This window comes from Aotus nancymaae, unplaced genomic scaffold (genome assembly GCF_030222135.1).
Source record: "Aotus nancymaae isolate 86718 unplaced genomic scaffold, 86718_ANA_hifiasm-v0.15.2.pri h1tg000058l, whole genome shotgun sequence".
In the NCBI taxonomy this organism is placed as follows: Eukaryota; Metazoa; Chordata; class Mammalia; order Primates; family Aotidae; genus Aotus; species Aotus nancymaae.
Genome location: NW_026988472.1, coordinates 6,389,608 through 6,413,838, shown reverse-complemented (window position 1 = coordinate 6,413,838; position 24,231 = coordinate 6,389,608). Strand labels below are relative to the sequence as shown.

At 45.5% G+C, this 24,231-nt stretch overlaps 1 protein-coding gene across 10 annotated transcripts in view; it reads right to left on the bottom strand.

The window, feature by feature from the left end:
* Nucleotides 1-23,099: 23,099 nt before the first annotated feature.
* HUWE1 (HECT, UBA and WWE domain containing E3 ubiquitin protein ligase 1) overlaps nucleotides 23,100-24,231 on the bottom strand; it is a 160,459-nt gene continuing 159,327 nt past the window's right edge. For all 10 annotated transcript variants that reach the window (XM_064364329.1, XM_012471722.3, XM_012471723.3 and 7 more), the window contains one exon: nucleotides 23,100-23,721. In XM_064364329.1, the coding sequence (XP_064220399.1) occupies nucleotides 23,619-23,721 (103 nt within the window). In that variant the 3' untranslated portion in view covers nucleotides 23,100-23,618. The remainder of the gene's footprint in view (nucleotides 23,722-24,231) is intronic.

The following is a 24,231-nucleotide window of genomic DNA, read 5'->3' as shown; positions in this document are numbered from 1 at the left end:
GACAAGGAAAGCGGCTCAGGCATTCCTTGCAAATATTTTCCTAGTCCTTTAGAAGGCTGATAACCTTGCTGTAACATCATATTTAAAGCTTTACCACCAGTAACCAAATGAGTCCCCATAGCCTCCAGGACATCACGGCCCCAGAGGTTAAGAGGAATGTCAGTGACAATGTACGGGCGAAAGGAGCCAGAATGGCCCTCATGATCTGTCCAGGAAAGCAGATCAGCAGATTGCAAGGGATGATTACTCATTCCTATACCTTGTAGGGCTGTCATGGTGGGGGTGGCTGGCCAAGAAGAAGGCCAGAACTTAGAAGAGATAACAGAGACATCAGCTCCAGTATCCAAAAGACCTTTGAAAGATTTTCCATTAATTGTAAGACACAATTCAGGCCTAGTGGCAGAAATTGATTGTATCCAATAAGCATAAGAGGAAGATCCAAAACCATGATCTCCTCTGGAGTCATTTACAAGTGGCGAGCCAATTTGCAAATTAACAGGTATGAGCAACAACTGAGCAAAGGGCTGATCGGGGCAAGTGTATAAACACCTGTGGGAGACCAAATCATGACTTTGATTTCACCTGTATAGTCAGAATCAATAACACCAGGGAGAACTTGAAGACCTTTTAAGGAGCAACTGCTGCATCCCAGGACAAGACCAACATGATTAGGAGGTAAAGGGCCAAAAACACCAGTGGGGATGGCCTGTGGTCCCATATCAGGAGTTAATATTTGAGTGGCAGAGGGACAGAGGTCAAGTCTGGCACTGTTTGGGGTTGCTCGGAAGAGCTGAGAAATGGATTTTGGGGAATGTGGGATTGCCCGAGTTGTTGAGGGGGCCGGGGCAGCCCCCTCTGGGAGTTTCCCGAACGTGGTTGCAGTGGGTTACCCTGAGCATCACGTTTAGAGTGACACTCATTAGCCCAATGATTACCACGGTGGCAACGTGGGCATTCCCCTGGTTGCCGGGGAGATGGCTTTGCAGGCGTTGGAGGAGCCGGCAATGACAAAAGGGGCCGAGAGGGCTGGACAGGTGCTTTACAGGACTTAGCAAAATGTCCGAGACCACCACAGTGGAAACATTTCAGATTAGGTTTGGTCTGATTAGATTTTTGTTTAAGAAAAGCAGCAACAGTCATACCGGCCTGAGCTGCAGCCATGGCCAGACCCTGTTGGTAAGCGGGTCCAATATCAGCACACAGGCGAATGTAACCTTGGAGATCCACCTTGTGGCGCCAAGGTCTAATAGCAGCCTGACAGGCGGCGTTTGTATTTTCAAAAGCCAACTGCTTAACAAGCATAGAGGCAGTGTCTGCTGTTGTGTGGTGTCAATTAGAACTTCCGAAAGAGTTTCAACATCAGGAAGCGGCGGGATATCAGGATCGGGGAGAGTATGAGGCTCAGGTGGAGGGGGAACAGAAAAAGATGTAGAAACATCAGGCATGGAAGTATATGAAGGAGCAGTAGCAGCAGGAGGTTTGCAAGGACAAACACAATCACGCAATTTTGGCCAAACAGAAAGTAAAACAGCTGACTGAGGCAAAGACTCATTGTGGGCACAAAATTGATCAATCTTTTCACCTATAGCAAGCCAAGCAGATTCATCAAGAAAACCACCTTCAGGAGCCCAAGGGCAAATTTCACGAACAATGTGCACAAATTCCTCCACAGTTTTCTGCTTAACATTATGACCATGAGACTTAATCATAGAATGCAACAACTGAATAAACATATTATGTTCCTTAGACTCAATGTTTCCCATAGTTTTACTCCAGATTGACAATAAAATCAACAGCTTATATTTACAAGATTAAAAGTAACCAAAAACTCACTTACTGAACTGCCGGCCATTCACTGTTAATTGAATTGAGCGTCACTGTAGTCTCTCGTGTCCAGGCCCCACGGCGTTGGGCGCCAGATGTCGTTGGCCGTGAGATCGGCACTTCTGCCAAGGATCTCTTGACCAGCAAGAGGGTCCTAATACCTGGAAGAGAGAGTGCGCAGAAGAGAAGAGAGATAGAGAAATGGGTCTGGAGGTCTGATAAGAGATATGCTCAGATCAGCGATTTATTCTTTGTGCACATGTTCTTATATATGATTTTACATACAGTGACTGACGTCAGTCTTCTTACAGAATCATTATCGGGGGAAAGAACAGAAAGTTACAAAGTAGCCAAGGAAGGGGACAACATACAAGTTTACCTAAAGGTCACAAAAGATTCTTATCCTTTTATCCATTGTTACAGAAAATGACGTTAAGACAGGTGGGCAAGCAATAAATCAGGAGGGGAACAATTTTGTAGTGATTCAGTGAATGATCTCAATGTTTCTGTGGCTACGGGTAAATAGAGTCATAGAACTAGCCCAGAACAGTGACTTCAGGAGAAAAACAATAATCTGGCATTACTTCAGTCATGCCTTAGAAGCAGTGAACTGAGAGTGACTCTCTGCAAGCTTAACATTTCCCACGTCTTCCTGTAGCCACCTCACTCGACTGCACCCAGTGGAGAGAGACGTGTCTGGGCTCAAACCCCGTCATGGCGGAGACACGGAGGGGCCTCTACGCTGGTGGGGGATCCCCACATAGTTGGGTGGTAAAAAAGAAAAAAAATAACCTATAACAGGGAATTAGAATAACAAGAGACTGGCTACAAAGATGTAAGAAGATCTCTAAAGAATACCGGAGTAGCCGGGCACGGTGGCTCATGCCTGTAATCCCAGCTTTTTGGGAGGCTGAGGCAGGCAGATCACTTGTGGTCAGGAGTTCGAGATCAGTCTGGCCAACATGGTGAAACCCCGTCTCTACTAAAAATACAAAAATTAGCTGGGTGTGGTGGTGCATGCCTGTAATCCCAACTATTCGGGAGGCTGAGGCAGGAGAATCACTTGAATCCGGGAGATGAAGTCTGCTGTGAGCCGAGGTTACACCACTGTACTCCAGCCTGGGCAACCAAGAGAGACTCCATCTCAAAAAAAAAAAAAAAAAAAAAAGAATACAGGAATAACAGATATAAGGCGCAGTCACCATCCCTAGCCTGAGACAGAACACCGATGAGGTTGAGACCCAGAGCTTGCTGGAAGAAGCATGGCTGTAGTTACTGAATGGCAGAGAAGTTCACTGTGGTGCTGCACTGATGGAACTTGGTGGAAATCTACTCTCTGGAAATCTGCTAGCCATGGTGCTAGGGAAAACTGTTCACTGCTGAGTGCTGCTGGCCTCTGCCTACTGCAGGAGCTGGTCACTGGGGAAGCTGTGAGTGCTGTGGGATCCAGAGGCACTCTGCTACAAAACTCCTGAGAGTGAGAGCTGGAGGGAGGGGAAAGCTACTGGTCACTGGGTGCTACTGGCCACCAAGCACTGCAGAAACCAGGCACTGGAAAGGCTGTGAGTACTGGAGGAGCCTGATGTTAGAAAAAGCCAGGCAGCAGGAGCCTGCCAAGTGAGCACACGAATCAGGAAGGAAGCCCCTTTTCCTTTTGAAATATCTCTCCAGCACCCTTTGAGAAAGCTTCAGTGACAGCTGGCAAAGGAAAAAATAGTTAAAATATGCTCCATTTTCACAGAGCAGACAGAAAGTTGAATTTCAAGTTGAGAAGCAATAAATCAATAATTAGCTGGGCGTGGTGGCTCACGCCCGTAATCCTAGCACTTTGGGAGGCCGAGGTGGGTGGATCACCTGAGATCAGGAGTTCAAGACCAGCCTGGCTATCACGGTGAAACCCCATCTTTATAAAAAATAAAAATAAAAATAAAAAAATAATTAGCATATCATGGGTCAAAGAAGAAAGCAGAAAGTGTTTTGAACTATACTAAAATGAGACCGGGCGCAGTGGCTCACGCCTGTAATTCCAGCACTTTGGGAGGCCCAGGCAGGCGGATCACGAGGTCAGGAATTCAAGACCATCCTGACCAACATGGTGAGACCCCTGTCTCTACTAAAAATACAAAAATTAGCTGGGTGTAGTGGTGCACACCTGTAATCCCAGCTACTCGGGAGGCTGAGGCAGGAGAATCACTTGAACCCGGGAGGTGGAGGTTGCAGTGAGCCGAGATCGTGCCACTCTACTCCAGCCTGGTGACAGAGCCAGACTCCGTCTCAAATAAAATAAAATAAAATAAAAACAATATATTAAAATTTATGGAATGAAGGAAAAACAAAGTTGGAGTGCTTAGAAAAGAACTTATAGCATTAAATTACGATTACTATTTTCTGAGACAGGGTCTCACTCTGTTGCCCAGGCTGGAGTGCAGTGGCGAGATCACTGCTCACTGTAACCTTGACTTCCTGGGCTCAAGCAATCCTCCCACCTCAGCCTCCCAAGTAACTGGAACCATAGGCATAGGCCACCATACCTGGCTAATTTTTTTATTTTTGTAGAGACAGGGTCTCACTATGTTGCCCAGGCTAATCTTAAACTTTCAGGCTCAAGCAATCTTCCCACTTGGGCCTCCCAAAGTGCTGGAATTACAAGCATGAGCCACTGTGCCCAGCCTAAATTCTTATATCAGAAAAGAGTGAGGCTGAGTGCAGTGGCTCACACCTGTAATCCCAGCACTTTGGGAAGCTGAGGCAGAAGGCTCACAATCACTTTAGCCCATGAGACCTTGTCTCCACAGAAAATAAGAAAAAATTAGTTGGGGCTGGCTGCAGTGGCTCACACCCGTAATCCTAGCATTTTGGGAGACCAGCCTGGCCAACATGGTGAAACCCCGTCTCTACTAAAAGTATAAAAATTAGCCTGGCGTGGTGGTGAATGCCTGTAGTCCCAGCTACTTGGGAGGCTGAGGCAGGAGAATTGCTTGAACCTGGGAGATGGAGGTTGCAGTGAGCCAAAGTTGTGCCACTGCACTCCAGCCTGGGTGACAGAGCAAGACTCCGTCTCAAAAAAAAAAAAGCCGGGCTCGGTGGCACACCTATAATCCCAGCACTTTGAGAAGCTGAGGCAGGCAGATCACCTGAGGTCTGGAGTTCGAGACCAGCCTGACCAACATGGTGAAACCCTTTCTGTACTAAAAATACAAAAATTAGCTGGGTGTGGTGGCGCACACTTGTAATCCCAGCTACTTGGGAGGTTGAGGCTGGAGAATCACTTGAACCTGGGAGGCAGAGGTTGAAGTGAGCCAAGATCACGCCATTGCACTCCAGCCCAGGCGACAGATTGACACTCTGTCTCCAAAAAAAAAGAAATGTGTTGGGCATGGTGGCACGTGCCTGTAGTCCCAGCTACTTGAGAGGCTGAGGTGGGAGGATTGCTTGGTCAAGGCGGCAGTGAGCTGAGATCATGCCACTGCACTTCAGCTTGGGTGAAAGAGTGAGACCCTGTCTAAAAAAAAAAAACTTCAATAAAAGAGTAAAATTGGTTTTCTCTTTTAAACAAGATTTTTACATGGTATTAATAATAGTTAATAAAATATTTTGTTCACCTTTTGAGTAAACTGTGAAAAAAAGAGAGGAGAGAGAAAACCAGATTTCTGTGTGCCTTGTGCTGTCTTATTTTTTATTTTATTTATGTATTTATTTATTTATTTTTGTTTTTTGGTTTTTGGTTTTTTTTTTGAGATGGAGTTTCGCTCTTGTTACCCAGGCTGGAGTGCAATGGCACAATCTCGGCTCACTGCAACCTCCGCCTCCTGGGTTCAGGCAATTCTCCTGCCTCAGCCTCCTGAGTAGCTGGGATTACAGGCACGCGCCACCATGCCCAGCTAATTTTTTGTACTTTTAGTAGAGACGGGGTTTCACCATGTTGACCAGGATGGTCTCGATCTCTTGACCTCGTGATCCACCCGCCTCGGCCTCCCAAAGTGCTGGGATTACAGGCTTGAGCCACCGCGCCCGGCAGTATTTACTTATTTTTAAAATAGAGACGGAGTTTCACCTTGTTGGTTAGGGTGGTTTGGAACTCCTGACCTCAGGTGATCCACCCACCTCGGACTCCCAAAGTGCTGGGATTACAGGCGTGTGCCACCACTTCCGGCCTTTTCATTTTTTATTTTATTATTTTTGTGTGTGTGCTGTCTTTATTAGATATATTTATATGGATATGTTATTAATACGTGTTCCAAAATTGTATGGGATTCCTAAAAATGACATATCTGTCATAACTATGATTATTATGTTAAACTGTTGTAAGGCCACAGAACGTAACCAAATGTATTCGTCAATTTGTCAATTGTATCTTTAACCATACCTTTAAAAATCTTATTGTCCACAGTTAATAGCTTTATTCTGATACTTCTAAAATATCTTTACAAGCAAGTATAATCTTAAAGTGTTGTGTCTTCATGGAGGTCATGAAAATGATAAAAATAATCTAGCCAGGCGCGGTGGCTCACGCCTGTAATCTCAGCACTTTGGGAGACCATGGCCGGTGGATCACGAAGTCAGGAGTTCTAGACCAGCCTGGCCAACATGGTGAAACCCCATCTCTACTAAAAATACAAAAATTACCTGGGCATGGTGGCACATGCCTGTAATCCCAGCTACTCAGGAGGCTGAGGAAGGAAAATTGCTTGAACCCGGGAGGCAGAGGTTGCAGTGAGCCAAGATTGTGCCACTGCACTCCAGCCTGGGCAACAGAGCAAGACTCCATCTCAAAAACAAAAAAAAATCTATCTGATGAGTACTCTGAAATAAAGACACTGAAATATAGACCTCCGGTGATGACTTTCATATTATTCAATAGTACTGGGTAAGAATTTCAAAAACTCCAATGAAGAAAACGACTTATAAAACTGCTAATGCAGCAACAAGCACAATAAGAATTAATGACATGGGACTTAACTGATGGAGCATTTTTTTTGAGATGGAGTCTCCTTCTTGTCGCCCAGGCTGGAGTGCAGTGGCGCGATCTTGGCTCACTGCAACCTCTGACTCCCAGGTTCAAGCGATTCTCCTGCCTCAGCCTCCTGAGTAGCTGGGATGTGGTGCTGTCATGGTGCTGGTGGCAGTGTCTTTTAGCATGCAAATGTATTATAATTAACATATAAGCAGTGAGGATGACCAGAGGTCGCTTTTGTCACCATCTTGGATTTGGTGGGGTTTGGCCGGCTTCTTTATTGCATCCTGTTTTTTTAATTAATTAATTTATTTATTCATTTATTTATTTATTTATTTTTTGAGACGGAGTTTCGCTCTTGTTACCCAGGCTGGAGTGCAATGGCGCGATCTTGGCTCATCGCAACCTCCGCTTCCTGGGTTCAAGCAATTCTCCTGCCTCAGCCTCCCGAGTAGCTGGGACTACAGGTGTGCGCCACCATGCCCAGCTAATTTTTGTATTTTTTAGTAGAGACGGGGTTTCACCTTGTTGACCAGGATGATCTCAATCTCTTGACCTCGTGATCCACCCGCCTCGGCCTCCCAAAGTATTTTTATTTATTATTATTATTTTTTAATATATATATATGTATATATTTTTTAATAGAGACGGGGTTTCACCATGTCGGACAGGCTGGTTTCGAACTCCTGACCTCAAATGATCCACCCGCCTCGGCCTCCCAAAGTGCTGGAATTACAGGCATCAGCCACCACACCTGGCCTGCATCCTGTTTTATCAGCAGGGTCTTTATGACGTGTATCATGTGGTACCATCCTGCCAACCTCTGCAACACCATCTCCTGAAATGAGACACAACTATTTAACTGAACAAGCTGGGTACAGTGGTTCACACTTGTAATCCCAGCATTTTGGGAGGCTGAGGGAGGAGGATTACTTGAGGTGAGGAGTTTGAGACCAGCATGGGCAGCACAGTGAGACTCCATCTCTACAAAAAATAAAAAATAAATTAGCATGGCATGGTGGCACACGCCTGTAATCCTAGCTACATGCGAGGCTGAGGCAGGAGCATCCCTTGAATTCAGAGTCTGAGGCTGCAGTGAGCTATGATCATGCCACTGTACTCCAGCCTAGGTGACAGAGCAAGACTATCCCTAAAACAAACAAACAAACAACCCTGAATCGACCTATTCTCAGGTCTAAAAGCCTGATTCAAGAAGACATGGGGCTGGCCGTGGTGGCTCACGCGTGTAAGCCCAGCGCTTTGGGCAGCCTGAGGTGGTAGGATCACTTGAGGCCAGGAGTACGAGAGCAGCCTGGGCAGCATAGCGAGACCTTGTCTCTACAGAAACAATTTCTTAACATTAAAAAAAAGATACAGAACAGTGCACTCAAATTTTTTTCTGCTTGTTCCAATCTATGTTTTCTCCCCCGGTGCTTATTTCTTATCTCAAAACATCTAACCCAAATCTTTCCATAGTTAGCGATTCTACTTCAATATGTGAAACTTTCTGAAAATAAAGTTTCGAATGGGGGACTAGAGAAAACCAAAAATATTGCGCCCCAAAATATACTTCTTTGACATATTTCGAGATGGCTATTCAGAGGGCCTGCAGACAGAAATAGCCCTGCAAACTGCCTTTTGTGGAGGACATTTGCATCTGTAGACAAAATCTGCATTGATGAAATAAAGAGCCGGGCTTTCTCCATCCCCGCCCTCTTGTCCGGATCTAGCAAGGACTGGCTCGTGGGAGAGAGAGACTGAGAGTCTGACACCTATGGGGTCTGACAGAAACGTATTCTGAAGGCTGCTACCGGTTATGTTTCTTTTTCATAGTTATTTATTTACTATTTATTTATTTATTTTAAGACAGGATTTCACCATGTTGGTCAGGCTGGTCTTGAACTCCCGACCTCAGGTGATCCACCTGCCTTGGCCTCCAAAGTGCTTGGATTACAGGCGTGAGCCACTACACCCGGCCTCTTTTTCTTTTCTTTTTTTTTTTTTTTTTTTTTTTTGAGACGGAGTTTCACTCTTGTTGACCAGGCTAGAGTGCAATGGCGCGATTTCAGCTCACTGCAGCCTCCCACCTCCCGGGTTCAAGCGATTCTCCTGCCTCAGTCTCCTCAGTAGCTGGGATTATAGGCTCCCGCCACCATGCCTGGCTAATTTTTTTGTATTTTTAGTAGAGATGGAGTTTCACCATATTGGCCAGGCTAGTCTCAAACTCCTGACCTCAGATGATCCGCCCACCTTGGCCTCCCAAAGTGCTGGGATTACAGGAGTGAGCCACTGCACCCGGCCCAGTGAGGTTTCTTCTGCGTAACAAGACTGCCTTTGCTGGCTAGGCCTTTCCTCTTCTCTCCCTGCCATAACCAGTCTTGCTATGCTCCTCTATTATTTCTGTAACCTCCAGATGGTATAAAACTTCAATCTTCTGGTTCTTTCTTTGAGTTTTCATATTTTGTATGGCTCCGATTGTATTAGTTTGTTCTCACATTGCTATAAAGAATGACCGGAGACTGGGTAATTTATAAAGAAAAGTTTGTTTTTTTTTTGAGATAAAGTCTCACTCTTGTCACCCAGGCTGGAGTGCAATGGTGTAATCTCAGCTCACTGCAACCTCAGCCGCCCAGGTTCACGCGACTCTCCTGCCTCAGCCTCCTAAGTGGCTGGGATTATAGGCACCTGCCACCATGCCCGGCTAAATTTTGTAATTTAGTAGAGATGGGGTTTTACCATGTTGGTCAGGCTGCTCTCAAACTCCTGACCTCAGGTGATCTGCCTGCCTCGGCTTCCCAGAGTGCTGGGATTACCGGCATGAGCAACCGCGCCCGGCAGGAAAGAAGTTTAATTGACTCACAGTTCTACATGGCTGGGGAGGCCTCAGGAAACTTATGATGATGGCGGAAGGTGAAGGGGAAGCAAGCACTCCTTACCATGCCGAAGCAGGAGACAGAGAGGGAGCAAAGGAGGAAGTGCCATACTTTTAAACCATCAGATCTTGTGAGAACTCACTCACTAGCAAGGGGGAAATCTTCAGAGAGTGAAGGGGAAGTTTTCTCTTGGTCCCTACAATCAGTTAATAATACTTTTTTTTTTTTTTGTCAGTGGTTAAAAATGCTTTTGTGAAAAAGAAAAAGGTTTTCCTCATCTGTAATGTAAGAGTATCAGATGACAAATTACAACACATGTAGTTTAAAGATTTCAGTTGTCTTTATTCACGATTCTAGAACCAGGCCACATATCACTTCATAAAATTGAGTAAGTGTTCCAGTGAGCTAAGCAGAAGAGGTTGGCTTCATAGACAGAGAGAGGCTGAAGAAAGTGGAAGCAAAGAATAAAGAGCACATTAGTCTTTCTTTTTCTTTTTGAGATGGAGTCTTGCTCTGTTGCCAGTCTGGAGTGCAGTGGCGTGACCTCGGCTCACTGCAACCTCCGCCTCCCAGGTTCAAGCAATTCTCCTGCCTCAGCCTCCTGAGTAGCTGGGACTGCAGGCACGTGCCACCACGCCTAGCTAATTTTTGTATTTTTAGTAGAGACGGGATTTCACCATGTTGGCCAGGATGGTCTTGATCTCTTGACCTTGTGATCTGCCCACCTCAGCCTCCTAAAGTGCTGGGATTACATTCATGAGACACTATGTCCAGCCTAATGTTTTCAAAGCTAATGTTTTGTAAAGGGGAGACAGGGAGACAAAACCACAGAAAGACAACTGATTAAAGCCGACTCTTGAACACCATAGATTTGAACTGTGTGGGTCCACTTACATGCAGATCTTTTCCAAAAAATATATAGTAAAAATTTTTGGAGATTTGTGACAAAAAAAAAAAAAAAAAAAAAAACAGGCTGGGCGTGGTGGCTCAGGCTTGTAATCCCAGCATTTTGGGAGGCCGAGGCGGGTGGATCATTTGAGGTTGGGAGTTCAAGACCAGCCTGGCCAACTGGTGAAACCTTGTCTCTACTAAAAACATACAAAAATTAGCTGAGCATGGCGGCACTTGCCTGTAATCCCAGCTACTTGGGGAGGCTGAGGCAGGAGAATTACTTGAACCTGGGAGGTGGAGGTTGCAGTGAGCCGAGATTGCACCATTGCACTCCAGCCTGGGCAACAGATTGAGACTTTGTCTTAAAAAACAGCAACATCCACAGGTGCTACTTGCTGCGAAAAGAAAAGAAGAAAGGAAAGAAAAAAATATTAAACAGCAACAACAAAAACATAGACAAATTGTTAGTGGCGGTGGCAAATCCCTATGTGTCTGTGGCAACCTCAATTCTTGCCTCCTCGGAAGAAAGAATTCGACTGAGGGGTATAAGGTAGAGTGAGAGACTGAGGCAAGTTTTAGAGTAGGAGTGAAAGTTTATTAGAAAGTTTTAAAGCAGGAATGAGGCCGGGCGTAGTGGCTCACGCCTGTAATCCAAGTACTTTGAAGGCCAAGGCGGGCGGATCACCTGAGGTCGGGAGTTCAAGACTAGCCTGACCAACATGGTGAAACCCCATCTTTAAAAAAAAAAAAAAAAAAGCAGGAATGAAAGGAAGTAAAGTACATTTGGAAGAGGACCTAGCAGGCAGCTTGAGAGATCAAGTGTGCGTAGTTTGACCTTTGACTAGGGGTTTTATACATTGGCATGCTTCTGGGGGGTCTTATGTTCCCTCTCCCCTGATTCTTCCCTGGGAGTGGGCATGAGCATGCATAGCAGTCTGCCAGCGCTTGGGAGGGAGCATGCGCAGTGTGTTTACTGGAGTTGTTTGCATGCTTACTTGAGGCGTTCTTCCCTTACCAGTCAAATGTCCCTAGAAAGTCATATACCTTGACTGGGCATGGTGGCTCACGCCTGTAATCCAAGCACTTTGGAGGCCAAGGTGGGTGGATCACCTGAGGTCGGGAATTCAAGACCAGCCTGATCAACATGGTGAAACCCCGTCTTAAAAAAAAAAAAAAAAAAAAAAAGGTCCTATACCTCTTAGTGCGCATGCGTGAGTCCACTTGTCCAACTCTTGAGATATTAGGAAGCTACTTATCACCAGTTTCAGGTTTTTCTATCTATTGGGAGACTACCTTTCCCTGGCACTGGCTGCAACCAATTATTATTTCAGAGAGATAGTTAACCGCCTGACCATCACCTGATGGTCACCTGACATTCCTGGTTGGTGGGGGAGGAGGCAGGGCCCTCTCCTGCCCTGCTCATGTCTGACTAGCTATCCTGTCCTACTGTAACAAAACCATGTAGCCTAGATATATTGAAGACATTAAGAAAAAGGTGTGCCATAAATGCATAAAATATATGTAGATGCTAGTCTGTTTTATCATATAGCACATAAAATATACACAAATCTATAAAATGTTAAAATTTATCAGAACTTATGGGCCAGGTGCAGTGGTTCATACCTGTAATCTCAGTACTTTGGGAGGCTGAGGTGGAGGATCGCTTGAGCCCAGAAGTTTGAGACCAGCCTGGACAACATTGCGAGACTCTGTCTCTACAAAAAATACAAAACTAGCTGGGTGTGGCTGTGCTAGCCCGTAGTCCCAGCTACTTGGGAGGCTGAGGTGAGAGGATCACTTGAGCCTAGGAAGTCGAGGCTGCAGTGAGTGGTGATCAAACCACTGCACTCCAGCCTGGGCGACAGACCAAGACCATGACTCAAAAAAATGCCCAAAACAAAACATGCACACAAGCTGGGTGTGGCATTGCACACCAGTATTCCCAGCTACTTGGGAAGCTGGAAAAAAAGAAACTTAGGCACACACTTAAAGACCGTATATTGTACCATTCCCAGTTGAGAGAAATATAAACAAATGCAAAGATGCAGTATTAGATTGTAACTGCATAAAACTAACTGTAGTACATACTGTACTACTGTAATTATTTCATAGCCTGTGGCTATTGTGATGAGCTCGAGTTTTACAAGTACCTGCTTAAAAGGCTGTGTGACACCAGTCTTCTCCCTGAGCAGTTCATTTCTCCAGTAAATAATGTATCTCAAAAAAACTGATCTCTCACAGTTCTCAAGTATTTTTCACTGTGTTTGGTGCAATACTGTAAGCCTTAAATAACACCATAGGATCCATAAAAAGTGCCACTAGTGATGCTGAAAGTGCTCCCAAGAAACAAAGAAAAATCAAGAAATTCCAAGAAGTTGAATTGCTTGATATGTACCACAGATTGAGGTCTGCAGCTGGAGTTACCCACCATTTCAAGTTAAGTGAACGCAGTGTAAGGACCATTATAAAAAAGAAAAGGAAAATTTTGAAGCCATTGCTGCAGCTTTAGCAGCAGATGTGAAAACCTTGCGCTTTCTGTGAATACCTTTTAATCTTGTATTTAAAGTGCAGCCTTTATGTAGGTGCAGGATTACCATAAGAAAGGCATACCTATAGATTCTAATTCTAGAAAAAATGAAGTCATTATATGACAAAGAAAGGTGAAGGATCTAAAGCTGGAGAATTTAATGCCAGCAAGGATGGTTTGATAATTTTAGAAAGAGGGTTGGCAGCTGGGCGCAGTGGTTCACTCTTGTACTTTCCCAGCACTTTGGGAGGCTGAAGTGGGAGGATCACTTGAGCCCAGGAGTTTGAGACCAGCCTGAGCAACATAGGGAGACCTTGTCTCTACTAAAAGTTAAAAAAAAAAAATGTGCTTGAGCCCAGCAAGTCAAGGCTTCACTCTAGGCTGGGTGACAGAGTCAGACCTGGTTTCGAATAATAAAAATAAAAAAAAGAAAGAGGTTTCGTTTAAAGAACGTCAAGATAAGCCAGGCATGGTTGCACATGCCTATAGTCCCATCTACTTAAATGGCCGAGGCATGAGGATTGATTGACCCCAGGAGACCTGGAGTTCGAGGCCAGCCTGGGCAACATAGCAGGACACCATCTCTATAAATAAACAAATAATGAACAGACAAACAAATAATAGTCAAGCTAACAGGAGAAGTAGCTTCTGTCAACTAAGAGGCAGACAAGTTCCCAGATGCCATTAAGGAAATCATTGAGGCCAGGTGTAGTAACACGCCTGTAATCCCAACACTTTGGGAGGCTGAGGTGGGAGGATTTCTTGAGCCCAGGAGTTTGAGACCAGCCTGGGCAACATAGCAAGTCCCCATCCCTACAAAAAATAAAAAATTAGCTGAGCATGGTGGTGCATGCCTGTAGTCCCAGCTACTCAGCAGGCTGAGGTGGGAGGATAACTTTATCCCAGGAGGTTAAGGCTGCAGTGAGCCATGATTGCACCACAGCACTCCAGCCTGGGCCAACAGAGTGAGACCCTGTCTCAAAAAAAAGAAAAGAAAATCGCTGAGGAGAAAGGATATTTGCCTGAACAGGTTTCAGATGCAGATGGAAGTGCCCTATTTTGGAAAAAAAAAAAAAAGATCCCAGAAAAGACTTTTTTTTTTTTTTTTTGTGATGGAGTCTCATTCTGTTGCCCAGGCTGGAGTGCAATGGCAAGCTCTCGGCTCACTGCAACCTCTGCCTCCTAGGTTCAAGAGATTCTCCTGACTCAGTCTCCTGAGTAGCTGGGATTACAGGTGCCTGCCACCACACCCAGCTAATTTTTTTTTGTATTTTTAGTAGAGATGGGGTTTCACCACGTTGGCTAGGCTGGTCTCAAACTCCTGCCCTCGTGATCCACCCACCTCGGTCTCCTAAAGTGCTGAGATTACAGGCATGAGCCACCACGCCCGGCCCCAAAGGACATTTATTAGTAATAAATAGAAGTGAGCAGAAGTGTTGCTGTTCACTCGAGATGGTTGGCAAAATATTATAGAAAATATTTAGGGAAAGTTATATAGTCTCAAACCTTTTGGAAGGCCAAAAGGTTTTATTGAGGCAGGTTGAAGGCAGCTGCCTGGTTAACATTAGCATAGGAAAGAAACAGAGACTGATCAAAAGGCCTTACCCCACACCCATTTGTCTCCACTTTGTTTATTCATGTTAATTTTGTGCAGGGTGGTCTCTCTGAGGAAGATCAAAGGGAAATTACCTGTTAATAGCATTTACTCTGGGCCCCAGAACCTAAAGCTTTTGTCAGTCATAAAACCACTCTTTTAACCATGTTAATTATCCACAAGTGTGTTAACTCAGAATCTCTGCTGTAAAATCTTGAGGGAATAAAAATGTGATGGACAGAGGGTCTGGGTCGATTGGTTGCATTTTGCCCTCTGAAAGCAGCCAACGGCCATCCCTAGCCCACTTGAAACACTGTAATGGTGTGAGAGTGCATCCATTCATCCATCGTTGAGTCAGGGTCTGCAGGCCAGACTTCTGCAGGTGGTGAGACCCACGTCCCAGGTGGTGATCCCGACATGATTGAGGGCACACAGAAGGAGTTAAGGCAAGAAGGGATAGACTAACTCCTCTGTTTTGTGCAAATGCTACTGGGTTTATGATCAGGACTGCCCTTACCTATAACGTTCCGAGCCTTGAAGGAGAAAGATAAACTACCAGTTGTAAGTCTTTTGGTTGTACAGGAAGACGTGGGCAAGTCTTTTGGCTGTACAGGAAGGCCTGGGAAACAAGACCCCTTTTCTGGATTGGCTCCATTGATGTTTTGTCTCTGAAGTCAGAAGTACCTTGCCAGTAAGGGAGTGCCTTTTAAAGTTCTTTTGATACTGGACAATGCCTCTGGCGACCCAGAACCCCATGAATTCAGCACCAAAGGCATTGAAGTGGTCTACTTGCCCCCCAAAACCACATCTCTAATTCAGCCTAGATCAGAGTCATAAGGGGCTTTAAGGCACAGTACTCTAAGGAAAGGATTGTTAATGCTATGGAAGAGAACCCCGACAGAGGGAACATCATGAAAGTCTGGAAGGATTATACCATTGAAGATAACATCATTGTTACAGAAAAAGCCATCAAGCCTGAAACAATAAATTTCTATTGGAGAAAACTGTCCCAATGTTGTGCAGAACTTAACAGGATTTATGATAGCACCAATCAAGGAAATAATGAGTTTGTGGATATGGCAAAAAAGTTGGCGGGTGAAAGGTTTCAGGATATGAAAAGGTTTCATCTTAGTGAAATTCAAGAGCTAATAGACACCACACCCAGAGCAAGTAACAGAAGACGTCTTAATAGAGATGAGTGCTTCTGAACCAGTACCGGATGATGAGGAAGAAGACACAGAAGCAGTGCCAGGAACCAAAGTGACATTAGATAATCTGGCAGAAGAGTCCTGATTATTCAAGACTGCTTTTAACTTATGGCACAAACCCTTATATGATAGAGGCACTAAAACTAAAGCAAATGGTGGAAGAAAGATTGGTACCATATAGAAACATTTTTAGAGGCATGAAAAAGCAAAAGTCAGACAGAAATTATAATGTATTTCCATAATTACACCAGTGTGCCTGCCTCTTCTGCCTTGTTCACCTTCTCCACCTCTTCTGCCTCTGCCATCCCTGAGACAGCAAGATCAACCCCTCCTCGTCCTCTTCAGCCTACTCAACAACAAAGATTGAGGATGAAAACTTTTATGATGGTCCACTTCCACTTAGTGAACAGTAAATATCTTTTCTCTTCCTTATGATTTTCATAATGTTTTATTTTCTTTAGCTTACTTTATTACATGAATACAGTATATGTTACATATAACATACTAAATGTGTGAACTGACTGTGTCAAGGGAGGGACCTGGTGGGAGGTGATTGGATCATGGGGGTGGTTTCCCCCATGCTATTCTCATGATAGTGAGGGAGTTCTCACAAGATCTGATGGTTTCCCCTGAGTGGTAGTTACCCCTGAGCTCTTCCTTTCTCTTCCTCTCTCTCCCATCACCTTGTGAAGACTGTGCCTGCTTTCCCTTTACCTTCTGCCATGATTGTAAGTTTCCTGAGGCCTCCCAAGCCATGCGGAACTGCGAATCAATTTAACCTTTTTCCTTTATAAATTACCCAATCTCAGGCAGCTCTTTATAACAGTGTAAAATGGACTAATACAAACAATTGGTACTGGCAGAGTCAGGCACTGCTATAAAGATAATCTGAAAATGTGGAAGTGACTTTGGAAGTGGGTAACAGGCAGAGGTTGCAACGGTTTGGAGGGCTCAGAAAAAGACAAGAAAATGTGGGAAAATTTGGAACTTCCTTTCTTTTTTTTGAGATGGAGTCCTGCTCTGTCACCTAGACTGGAATGCAGTGGTGAGATCTCAGTTCACTGCAACCTCCGACTCCCGGGTTCAAGCAATTCTCCTGCCTCAGCCTCCTGGGTAGCTGGGATTACAGGTGCCCACTACCACGGTTGGCTAATATTTGCATTTTTAGTAGAGACAGGGTTTCACCATGTTGGCCAGCTGGTCTTGCACTTCTGACCTTGCACCCACCCACCTCGGCCTCCCAAAGTGCTGGGATTACAGTCGTGAGCCACCACGCCCGGCCAAGTTTGGAACTTCCTAGAGACTTGTTGAATGGTTTTGACCAAAATGCTGATAGTGATATGGACAATGAAGTCCAGGCTGAGGTGGTCTCAGACAGAGATGAGGAACTTACTGGGAACTGGAACAAAGGTCACTCTTGCTATGCTTTAGCAGAGACTGGTGGCATTTTGCCTCTGCCCTAGAGATCTGTGGAACATTGAACTCGAGAGAGATGATTTAGGGTATGGTGGAAGAAATTTCTAAGCAGCAAAGCATTCAAGAGGTGACCTGGCTGATTCTGAACCTGTTCAGTCATATGAGTTCACAAAGAGATTATCTGAAACTGAAACTTTTTTATTTAAAAGGGAAACAGAGCATAACAGTTTGGAAAATTTGCAGCCTGACCATGAGGTAAAAAAGAAAAACCCATTTTCTGGGGAGAAATTCAAACCGGTTGCAGAAATTTGCAAAAGTGAGGCCAGGTGCGGTGGCTCACATCTGTAATTCCAGCACTTTGGGAGGTTGAGGCAGGTGGATCACAAGGTCAGGAGATCAAGACCATCCTGGCTAACACGGTGAAACCCTGTCTCTACTAAAAATGCAAAAAAATTAGCTGGGTGTGATGGCTCCCACCTGTAGTCCCAGCTACTTGGGAGGCTGAGGCCAGAGAATTGCTTGAACCCAGGAGGCAGAGGTTGCAGTGAGCCGAGATTGCGCCACTGCACTCCAGCCTGGGCGACAGAACGAGATTCCGTCTCAAAAAAAAAAAAAGAAATTTGCAAAAGTGAAGAGGAGCCCAATGTTAATCACCAAGACAATGGGGAAAATATCTCCAGGGCATGTCTTCACAACAGCCCTTCCCATCACAGGCCCATAGGCCTTTTAGGGAAAAATGGTTTTGTGGGCCCTAGGGCCTTGCTGCTCTGTGTAGCCTCAGTACTTGGTGCCCTGTGTTTCAGCCTCTCCAGCTCCACTGTGGCTAAAACGGGCCAAGGTACTGCCCAGGCCTTTGCTTCAGAGGGTGCAAGCCCCAAGACTTGGCAGCTTCCATGTGGGGTCAGGCCTGCAGGTGTACAGAAGACAAGAGTTGAGATTTGGGGCCAGGCATGGTGGTTCATGCCTGTAATCCCAGCACTTTGGGAGGCTGAGGTCAGGAGTTTAAGACCAGTCTGACTAATATGGTGAAACCCTGTCTCTACTAAAAATACAAAAAAATTAGCCAGGCATGATGGCATTCACCTATAATCTCAGCTACTCTGGAGGCTGAGGCATGAGAATTGCTTGAACCCTGGGGGCAGAGGTTGCTGCAATGAGCTGAGATCGCACCATTGTACTCCAGCCTGGGCGACAGAGCGAGACTCCATCTCAAAAAAAAAAAAAAAAAAAGAAAAAAAGAAGGCTGGTCCAACGATAGTGGGTTATCAGAACTTATTAACATTAATGTCACTAAAGTTGGCATACAATCCCCCACTGCTAAATTTGACTGGCTTTTAAAAAAAAAGGAGTTGAGTTTCAGAACCTCCACCTAGATTTCAGAGGATGTATGGAGACACCTGGATGTCCAAGCAGAAGTTTGCTCCAGGGGCAGAGCCCTCAAGGAGAACCTCTACTAGGGCAATGGAGAGGGGAAATATGGGGTTGGAGCCCCCATGTGGAGTCCCCCCACTGGGACACTGCCTAGTGAAGCTGTGAGAAGAAGGCCATTGTCCTCTAGACCCCAGAATGGTAAATCCACTGACAGCTTGCCCTGTGCACCTGGCAAAGCTGCAGACACTAATGCCAGTCTGTGAAAGCAGCCATGGGGGCTGTACCTTGCAAAGCCACAGGGGAGGAGCTGCCCAAAGCCTTGGGAGCCCACCCCTTGCATCAGTGTTGCCTGGATGTGAGACATGGAGTCAAAGGAGATCATTTCAGATTTAATGACTGCCCCACTGGATTTCAGACTTCTGTGAAACCTGTAGCCCCTTTGTTTTGGCCAATTTCTTCCATTTGAAATGGGAACATTTACCCAATGCCAATACCCGCATTGTATCTTGGCAGTAACTTTTGATTTTACAGGCTCCTAAGTGAAAGGGACTTTCCTTGTCTCAGATGAGACTTCTTTTTTGTTTTTGAGACAGAGTTTTGCTCTTGTTGCCCAGGCTGGAGTGCAATGGCATGATCTTGGCTTACTGTAACCTGCGCCTCTTAGGTTCAAGTGATTCTCCTGCCTCAGCCTCCCAACTAGCTGGGATTACAGGCAGGCGCCACCACGCCTGGCTAATCTTTTGTATTTTTAGTAGAGACGGGGTTTCTCCATGTTGGTCAGGCTGTTCTCAAATTCCCAACCTCAGGTGATCCACCTGCCTCGGCCTCCCAAAGTGCTGGGATTACGTGAGCCACTGTGCCCAGCCTCAGATGAGACTTTGGACTCGGGAGTTTTGAGTTAATACTGAAATTGGTTAAGAATTTGGGGGACTATTGGGAAGGCATAATTTGAAATGTGAAAAGGACATGAGATTTAGAGGGGTCAGGGGTGGAATAATATGGTTTCGCCGCATGTCCCCACTGAAATCTCATCTTGATTTGTAACTCCATGTGTCAAGGGAAGGACCTGGTGGGCAGTGACTGGATGATGGGGGTGGTTCCTCCATGCTGTTGTCATGATAGTGAGGAAGTTCTCATGAGATCCAGTGGCTTAAAAGTGGCAGTTTCCCCTGTGCTCTCTCCTGCCGTCTTGTGAAGAAGGTGCTTTGCTTCTCCTTTGCCTTCTGCCATGATTTAAGTTTCCTGTGGCCTCCCCAGCCATGCAGAACTATGTCAATTAAACCTCTTTCCTTTAGAAATTACCCAGTCTCAGGGAGTTCTTTATAGCAGCATGGAAGCAGACTAATACAGATCATTTATGTTATTAGTAAGGCTTCTGGTCAACAGTAGGCTATTTTTTTTTTTTTGAAATGGTGTTTCACTGTTACCCAGGCTGGAGTGCAGTGGCATGATCTCGGCTTGCTCTCAGCACAAGCAATCCTCCCACCTTGGCGTCTTAAGTAGCTGGGACTACAGGCATGTACCACCACACTCAGCTAATTTTTTTGTATTTTTTGTAGAGATGGGGTTTCACCATGTTGCCCAGGCTTGTCTCAAACTCCTGGACTCAAGCAATTTGCCCACCTCAGCCTCCCAAAGTACTGGGATTACACGTGTGAGCCACTGAACCTGGCTGGTTTTTTTTTTTCAATTGTATTTTTTGTAAAGACATGGTCTCACTGTATTACCCAGGCTGGTCTTGAACTCCTGGGCTCAAGTGATTCTCCCACTTTGGCTTCTCAAAGTGTTGCGATGACAGGTGTGAGCCAACTGTGTCTGGCTAGTATTTGAGTTTTTGGGGAGTCCAAAGTCATACATGGATTTTCAATGGCACAGATATATGGTCACTGCCCCTACCCCCCATGTTGTTCAAGGGTCAATTGTAGTTAACATCAGGTCAACTGCATGCTTTTTTGTGTAAGGATTAAAGCAGAGCTTTATTATCAGGTCGATTGAAGGCTTAAACTGACCTGTTAGGAAAACTGGACATTATCTTTCTCTTCTGATTTGTTGGAAGGTCGGCTAATAACTTAGTTTAAGTTTGGTGAAGTGGAACTTTAGAGTACGGGTGACTCCATTTTGATTTTGTTTGGTCTGTTGGGGCCTATGGCAGGAGCTTCGTTCAAACCAATGGCCTCCTATGATTTTTATTTAACAAGACTGCCCAGACTGGTCTTGAATTCCTGAGCTCAAGCAATCCTCCCACCTTGGCCTCTGAAAGCCTTGGGATTACAAGCATGAGCGACCATGCCCCCCTCCAGTAACTTGATTCTTTGCTAGCAAATCGTTTCTCTTCAAGTTACACCTTTTGTTTCCTGTTTTTTTTTTGAGACGGAGTTTCGCTCTTGTTACCCAGGCTGGAGTGCAATGGCGCGATCTCGGCTCACCGCAACCTCCACCTCCTGGGTTCAGGCAATTCTCCTGCCTCAGCCTCCCAAGTAGTTGGGACTACAGGTGTGCGCCACCATGCCTAGCTAATTTTTGTATTTTTAGTAGAGATAGGGTTTCACCATGTTGACCAGGATGGTCTCAATCTCTTGACCTCGTGATCCACCCACCTCGGCCTCCCAAAGTTCTGGGATTACAGGCTTGAGCCACCGTGCCCGGCTGTTTCCTGTTTTACTGAAATAGAAAACTGAAGAACAGCAGAACATCACTAATGGTGACAATTGACCACCTAATCTTTCAAGTGAGATGTTGGCTGTTGGTCTGAAACTACCTTATTAAGGTAGGATCTTATACCTTTAAATGTTGCCAGGAATGGTTATTGAATGTGAACAAATGCGTTGCCATCTAAGGACAAAAGTTTCTCATTTGATACTGAGGTGATGAATATCACACTACACATATCCCAGAGGCAAATCCTACATTACCTGCCAGAACTTTATTTCAAATAACCAGTTAATCTTACTGCTTATTGACAAATTCTCTTTCTGCTTATTCCTTCCACTTTTTTTGTTTGAGACCGAGTCTCACTCTGTTGCCCAGGCTGGAGTACAATGACATGATTTCGGCTCACTGGCTTCAAATGATTCTCCTGCCTCATCCTCCCAAAATGCTGACATTACAGGAGTGAGCCACTGCCAGGAACTGGGACTGCAGGCTCCTGCCATCATGCCTGGCTACTTTTGTATTTTCAGTAGAGACAGGGATTTGCCATTTTGGCCAGGCTGGTCTCAAACTCCTGACCTCAGATGATCCACCCACCTCAGCCTCCCAAAGTGCTGAGACTACAGGTGTGTCACCTGGTCTATCTTGTATCCCGCTGGACTCTCAGCAACGAAACTCCTGCTGCCCGGAATTCTGTAACCCCTTCCTCCATAACCTCAACTCCTACACAGCTTTAGGCTCCAATCCAAGTGCACTGACGATGGAAAGTTTTCCCTGACTCTCCGAGCTAGGTCAGGTACTTCAGCTCTGTGCACGGTGACCCCTTTCTTCATCTGTCACAGAACTAATCATTGTCTTCACCATCCTAATAGCAGCTCAGTAACAGGGATGGGGAGATTCCTCTGCTTTCTCAGTCGCTAAAGCAGGGACAGGCACAGAAGAGTGGGAACGCTGTAAAGGGGGAAATGGCTAGCAGTCTTCGCTCCAGGACCAGGGGATCAGGTTAAAGAAACCCTTGCTTTCCTAGACCCACACTTTGGGACAAGGTCAAGGGGAAATCTGGTTGAGAGGTAGCGCTTCAGGGAATGAGAAAAACCACACAAAGCAAGCACCACTTGGGGTTATTTTTTCTAACTAAACTTTTATTAAATTATTTTTTTCTTTGAAGGCTGAAACCATTGAAGTCCTTAGATCAGCTTTAAGCACTGGATGGAGTAAAAACCACAAGCGACTACAAGGTGATCTGTGAACAGACTGGCAGACAGATGACGAGAGAGGGAGTGACAACAAAAATAGACAAAAAGTATGGTCTCCTGGTGAGCTAGTCAAATTACTTGCTTATTAAAATGTTAGAAATAAACAAACATTAACAAAATAAAAATCTAAAACTGAGCTCCAGACTTAAGACTACTAGAAAGGCTCACCAAGTAAAGCCTTCGGTTGGGTCAAGCGAGCTCTCTGGATGTTTTATACAACCTGCTGCAGTTTGTCCCCCTTGGGCAAGGTGATGCTTTGTCCTGCGTGCAGCCTCTAATACCACCGCCGTCCCCAAGTACAGCTCCTGTTCTAAAAAAGATACCCCCCACCCCCAATTCCTGGTGACTGCCAATCTCTCCTGACTGCAGAAACTGACTCTGAAGGAGGAAGGTGCACCAGTGGTAGAGGCAGGTGGGCAAGCGGGTCCGGCAGGGATGGTTTCCTGGAGAAACCATTTGGATCTTTTCTCTAGATGCCTAACATGTGCTTAAGAGTTTTTTTTTTTTAAGTTTGAAAAAAACTCCATTGTGAAAAGTGAGTTATGAAGAGTGCTCTTTATTTGAAACCTCCACAACACAGACGCCAATCTTGTCTCGCATTGAATCATTAGCTGTGCACATCAACACATTCCAAGCACAAATTAAGAAATGCAAACAGAACAAAAAAATATATATATATATAATTTTTTCCCCTATCCAAAGGTTTCAAGTCTCAATGCAGCAAATCCTTCTGAACACAGAATCTGAGGAGCACACTGTTCAAACAGTTGGGACAGACAGGTCCCTGCAAAGGCTACTGCCTTTTTAACACATGGAGTGGGGACCATGGACGGCATGGAAAGGGGAGAGGAGGTGAGGAAACAGGCGGTGGGGGGAGAATGAGAAGAGGAACAGGTATGCGCTGGGGAAGATGGGGCAGCTGGGACACACACATGGTGAGTTGGTGGATTTCATTTATTGGTTTTCGACAATTTCTTTCTGGTTCTTTTTTTAAACTCCCCCCTCCCCAGGTCCAACAATGGTAGAAAAACCCCACAGAGGTGGGCAGGGCCTTATTAGGCCAGCCCAAAGCCTTCAGAGCACTCCTGGATGGCCAATAGTAGCATGTGGCGGAGCTTCTCAAAGCTCTCATAGGCAGGCAGATCCAGTTGATTAAAACTAGGGAAAGAAAGATCAGTTTGTGGTGAGGGATGACAGAGAACCAAATCCCTGTGTTTCTATGGTGCCCACCGGCCCCTAACCCTCACCTCCCTGAAGGAGCCAACTCCCTGCCAATCTTTTCTCAAACCCAATCTGCCCTCCTTTATCTGGCTCCCACACTGGCCATCGTGCACCAAAACCAAAAATCTGAACCTGTCACTCTTCCTTCAACACCCTGGCCTCACTTGCCCACAGGCTAAAGTGCAAGCTTGAAGGAGGTTTTCAGGGTCACTGGTAATTGGACCTCTGCTGAGCTCTTTAGACTTTCGCTCCCTGCAACTACTCCTTGCTCCAGTCACGGTGGGCCCTGGAATACACCGTGCTCTCTTGTGGTGCTGTTCACCTGCCAGTGTCTGACTAGCCCCCGCTCTGTCTAGCACTTCTCATCTCAGACATCACCTCCATAGAAACACCAAATTGTGAGTTACCCAAGGTCCAGGACTCAGCCACATTTGCGTTCCCAGTCTT